At 30.6% G+C, this 6,031-nt stretch overlaps 1 protein-coding gene across 1 annotated transcript; it reads left to right on the plus strand.

Annotated features, from left to right (window-relative positions):
* The first annotated feature begins 2,508 nt into the window (after window positions 1-2,508).
* On the plus strand, window positions 2,509-3,499 carry LOC121257382. Its single transcript, XM_041158372.1, has one exon. The coding sequence runs from the start codon at window positions 2,640-2,642 to the stop codon at window positions 3,333-3,335; it is 696 nt and encodes a 231-aa protein (XP_041014306.1). The 5' UTR covers window positions 2,509-2,639; the 3' UTR covers window positions 3,336-3,499.
* Window positions 3,500-6,031: the final 2,532 nt, after the last annotated feature.

A 6,031-nucleotide genomic window follows, 5' to 3' on the forward strand; every position in this document is an offset into this window, starting at 1 on the left:
AATTCTAACTGGCTGAATCACTTTGCAGTTAGAACACCGGCTTATATTTTTGATTTTGCAGGCCTGGAAACCGATAGGCACGATGCATTAACCTTTAAAATCGAATGCCAAGTCCTATTTTAGCTGTTGATGTCTTGATGAGAATTTTAGGATTAACCAAGTCGTATAAGGTTGAACAACTGCCTCATTTGTAGTTGAAATGGAATGGCAGCTCCAATATCGCATCACATGATCCCTGACCTACCCAGCAACTTTCCCTCATCTTCGCCAGGTTCTGTTTATGGGAGGTTCATATTGCCAAGAAAAGGAAGACAAAAGGAACTGAGAGTCAAAAGCCAATCGATCTGATGACCAAAGCCCAATAAATAAGTAGAGAAAGAGATCAAACATGAACCATATGGAAAAATAAATAAATAATTTAAACTGCTGTGCATCTCTTTTCAGTAGCACGCAGCCCCACTTTCTCCCCAAAATGGTTAAAATGTGTTCTTTCTTCTCAGATAAGCAAATGAAGGAAACATACACTTTGGCTAAGAAAGTATCGCTTTCTCATGTCACGGTTTCTTTAAAGGCCCTTGTGTGAAGTTTCAGTCATATTCATCAAACACATGTCTATATTGTGGGATCACTCTTTTGGAGAGGAATCTAAATAAACCGTCCATCTACCTTAACCATATTCCGATTCTTTACCTTTTTATTTCATCTCAGGAGAATCCATTTTTGGTACACATGATATGATAATGGCATGTTGTGATTGGATACTGCTAAAGTACTCGAAAATCGGAGGCGCTTTAAAATACTTAAGTTAATGAGTTATGTTATACACCACTCTTACTTTGCTTCCATCATTATTAGATTAATTCTTATTTTTTGAGTAATAAGTGCAATATCATGTTAAAACAGTAAGATAGGACTAGAATGAGAGCATAACATATAGTATTTTTCAAAACAAAATCCATCACACTGATTCATTCAAAATCTCGCTTTTTCACTATTAAATATTCGATTCTTTTGGTTGATTTCAACAATATTAGGTTATTTCTTATTTCCTTAATACGTTTCTTTGTTTTATAAATGAGTAATGTTATGTGCAAGTTTTAAATAGGTAAATTTCATACAAGTTTTTTGTAAAAAAATAGATTCTGCTAAAGTATAATCTATTTTTATAAAAAGATTATGCAAAACTTGTCTATTTGACACTTGTTGGACAATGACATCATGTCATGTCTAAACTAACTAGATTTAATAGAGAATGATTGTGATGTCCTTGTTCTTGTTGTTTCCATGAATTTCTTTTTTAACTGAATGGGCATCTCCTTTACAGAATGCCCACGTCTCACTTCAATTATAATGACTAAAAAAAGTATTAACAAATCAGAGGAAACAAACATGGACATTTGGCCTATATTTAATTACTACGATCCCTTTTCTTTTCCAATGCGAGCCCACCAAAGAAAAGTGGGAACTGCTTGGCACTTTCTAGTAGTTTCTAGTGCTAACTTTCAACAAGAAAATTGTATTTTCACGTCGGTTTATTTAATATTCACTCTAATATTTACTTCATCGAGGATGCCCGAAATATATGAACTTTGTTTTCCGAAAGAGTGATGATTTATATAAGTTTTAAATAAATAAATTATATATAGTTTTTTTTTTATAAAAAAAAAAAAAGTGGATACCTTTATGAAAATGTATAAAAAAATTTATCTCACTTTTATTTAAAAGGTCTGTATTAAATTTGTCTATTTAAAACATGTATTTAACATTACACTTCTACTTACTAAATTAATTAATATATTGGAGTCACAACCTGGATGCACGGCCGGACTTGAACCATGTATCAGGATATATAGGAACCATTGACTTTTATATATATATGAAAACTATTATTCTTGGTTCTGAATTTTGTTATCTCAATCATACAAATCGATTTACAATATTTTAAATAGTTTTTTTTTTAATTTATATTTAACATGATCAGTCGATGTAACTAAGAATTATAAAATCAAAGATAAATATAAGGAGTAACATTTTTGCTATTTATTATTACTGATCCAAATAAATGTTACATACAGTTACTTTTATATATTTTTTGTATATTTTACTGATCTGATTAGTCAAAATAATTATTTTATATTAAAAAAAGTAATGTAGCCAATTGTATAGTATGTAAAGAACATATAAAAATGACTGTACATAAAATTTTTATATATATATATATATATATATATATTAAGGTGGGAGGATTCAAAACCATCAACAGTAACAGAAGCACGTACCTAACAAATTAAACACATTGATCATGTCAAAGTAATTACCTGCCTTCGGCTTTCCGAAATGCAGCCTTCTCGTGCATGCATTACAATAATATTGTTGTAAAGTAGCCGGCCTAGACTACAAAATATCTTCCCCTTTCCCTCGGCCTCCGGCCTCTATATAATTCGTTGTTTCCACTGCTCTATTTTCAGCCAGATGTGAACCCAGTTCAACAACTTTAATTAGGTATTCACAACTACTGTTCCATCTCTAGCTCCCTGGCTCCTTGAATATCTAAACTCCTTCTGACAGAGTCCTTTTAAACCTACTATCTCAAAACCTCTAAACTGTATTAATTAGTATTCATATTTCTCCTTTCATCAATGGATTCAACTATGGGAGAAAAGCTTAGAGCCATGAATAGTTACAAAAAGAGTCAGTTTCTTTACAGTCTCATTCTTCATTCTCTTATAGCACTAACATGTAGTTTACTATGTTCTTACTGTTACCGGTTTCCTTCTCTTTGCTGTGCAATGAAGCATTTTCTGTTCACCTCTCTCCCAAATATTTCTTCTTTCTTCGTTAAACCCAAGTGTTTGTTCATCGTTGTCAATGTCATAGTTGTCTTTCTTGTGGGGGAATCTAAGCTTTTCGACTCAAACTTGTCACCGGCGAGTGACCTTTACGACGAATATGTGGAGAGGAGTCACAGTCTCAGGGGACAGTACTCCACTTCTCGAGAGAGCAAAGTGGAGAGGAATTCTGAAACTCATGATGTGTATATTAAGCACAGTCTAGACTACTCCAATCAGCTTCCAGAGGAAAAAGAAGAGAGGAAATTGGAGATGATCTTGATCGAGGACAGTACGAATATGATTGAAGGAAAAAAAGTGATGAAAGATCAAGAGGAGGCAGAAGATAAAAAAGATCAAGTAAAAGCAGAAGTTGAGGACGATGACGATGAAGATGAGATGGGATTGCCTGCTGAGGAGCTAAAACAAAGAGCTGACGAGTTTATTGCCAAAGTCAATAAACAAATGTGGCTTGAAGCCAACTTAATGGTTTGTGCAAAAGCCTGATTAATCAGGGACTCTGCCAAAAAAAGAGAGAGAGTTTGGGAAAAATAAACCATGGGAATTATTCTGTCTTGTAGCTAGCTAACTAGGGATCATAGTATCATACTTCATAGGAATTAATCTTGATTAATTAGTACAGATCATGCTCAACTTCTTGTGTACTTTGAACATGATCAGCTTGTTGTTATACGTACGACATAACATGATTTTCAAACTATCGTGGAAAATAAATATTTGCATCCCTGTAAAAATAGACAAAATCCAAAAAAAAGAGCAGATGCATTATATCTATAATTTAAATTGCATTGAATTGGATTGCACCATTAATTAATGACCGACCATCTCATGTTGATCATAAATATGGTACTTGGACGTGTGGGTGATAATATGTGACACGATCCCTGTTAACCTAACACAAACACGACACGATAATAACATGTTTGAGTTTAGTCTTAACGAATTCGGATAGAAACGTATTAACTCGATAAAACAAAATTGCTTAAGCATTGACAATGGCTTATGTATTTTCATATTTGCAGAATGTCTCTCTAAATTGGTCTACATTAAATTATGCATCTTCAAAATTTAGCATAGTTATGAATAGTGTTTATTCAAATTTAAAGAAATAATATTCGCTCTCCAAATATTATTTTACTGTTTTTTCTCTCTCTTACCCATTAAAATCAATTTTGTGGAATTTGTATTAAAATGATTTTGATATATGAAATTTGTATTAAGTTAATGATACAAAGTGCTTTTTAGTACATATTAATATTTATTGATAAAATTGGTCATTTTAATATATGAAATTAGTAATATTTAGATATATGGAATTGATATTTTTGAGCACATGGTGTTAATTGTAAAATATATAAAAAATAATAATTTTAAGAAAAAAATAAAAAATAAAAATATTATTATTATTTGGTTTAAAGATGCATAATCCAATATATGAGTTTTTCTTGATATGTAAAATCAATTTTCAAAAAATGTGATTTTGAAGATGTATATAGGAAAATCAATGCTAGTGCTCTTAAGTTGATAACGGGTCAACCTGTTTTGACCCATTATAACTCTTTATGACTCGTTAAGAAAATTAAAACTACAATTATACTCTTATAAGTAAAAGTAAAATTGTTGGAATTTTAATTTCGATATTTTTACTATTTGGATTGTAATTTTGGACTTGTAATTATTTTTATATTTTTTTTATAGATTTTGTGATTTTACCATTTATATAAAATTATACTAAACTTAATTAGGTCAAATTGGTTAATTTCGGGTCTATTCAATTCATTTATATAAATGGATTAAAATAGGTCGGGTCGGGTCGTGTTAACTTATTTCGTAGTATTTACTAGCGGGTCAAAACAGGTTGTGTTGTGTCAACCTATTATGTTAATGGGCCGTGTTAGGGTTTGAGATTTTGACATGATAAGCTTAACAGTTCGTGTTCAGATTGACTCATATAATATAATATACATGTCTTAATACGACACAAACATGACATGTTAATACGATTTGACACCTAGACTTCATGTTTTTTCCCCCCACTAATAAACATGCCACTTAAAGGTTATCTTTTTATGGGAAAATAATATACTTATAATTTTTTTTTATAATCTTTATATAGCCATGTGTTAAATAAGAGATATTTTTCTAAACAACTTATAAAATAGCATCGCTTTATATAAATATCTTTAATTTATAACATAGTTGTATAAAAATTGTAAAATAGAATTATAAGTGTACCATTACTGTTTGAAAAGTTTGGATCCAACAACTTAGGCATTGAGGTTTAATGTTTGTTAAAAATAAGTCCCATTACAAAAAGATGGCTTTTTTTCGAAAAGTTAGGGTCCAACAGCTTGCTATGGTTAGGACTTCGGGGAAGAAAGGATTTATTCTTTCATTTTATGTATTTTGCATGGAAGATTTTACATCGATCTTATGTTTATTAATTATGTACATTTATATGGATTCCATTAAAGAAAAGTAATGCTATCTTTGAGGATTATATGGATTCCATTAAAAAATGGTTAGATCAATATATGGATTCCACTAGTGTATGGGGCCCTTCGTGAGGTGGGTGGGTAGGCTAGTCTGAATATTATTATTCCTCAGATTCGGAAGCTTGAACTGGGATGGACCAGCATGTGTATATTTATCTTTGACCTCGTTCCTTGTTGAAATTCTTTGCTTAGCTACGAAGAGATGATATAAAGACTTTTGTTATGTACAAATAAATTTGTGTATCAATCTACGTATTAATGTTATTGTTTTTATATTTTAAATTCAAATTAGTACTATTTTCAATAAAATCTACTTTCTGACCAATCATATTAAAATGGTGCGCATATTAGTGCGCAGAATCACTTACAATTAGATTTTTCCTGAAATAAATAACAGTTTTGCTATGTACAAGTAAGTTTGCGTATTAATCTGCGTACTAATATTATTGTCTTTATATTCTAAATTTAAATTAGCACTGTTTTCAATAAAATCTACTTTCTGACCAATCATATTGAATATATGCGCGTATTAGTTCGTAAAATCGTTTACAATTAGATTTTTCCTATAAATAATAAAATAAAAGTAACAAAAAATATAAATTTACTACTGTTAGGCCGGGTTGGGAAGTGAGTTAAGATAAGATGAGAGAAAATAAAAATTGAATAAAATATTATTAGAATATTTTT

Source organism: Juglans microcarpa x Juglans regia, chromosome 3S, assembly GCF_004785595.1.
Source record: "Juglans microcarpa x Juglans regia isolate MS1-56 chromosome 3S, Jm3101_v1.0, whole genome shotgun sequence".
In the NCBI taxonomy this organism is placed as follows: domain Eukaryota; kingdom Viridiplantae; phylum Streptophyta; class Magnoliopsida; order Fagales; family Juglandaceae; genus Juglans; species Juglans microcarpa x Juglans regia.

Excerpts from the sequence above, each read along its gene's own strand:
- LOC121257382 (XM_041158372.1), top strand. The coding sequence starts at position 2,640 with ATGGATTCAACTATGGGAGAAAAGCTTAGAGCCATGAATAGTTACAAA.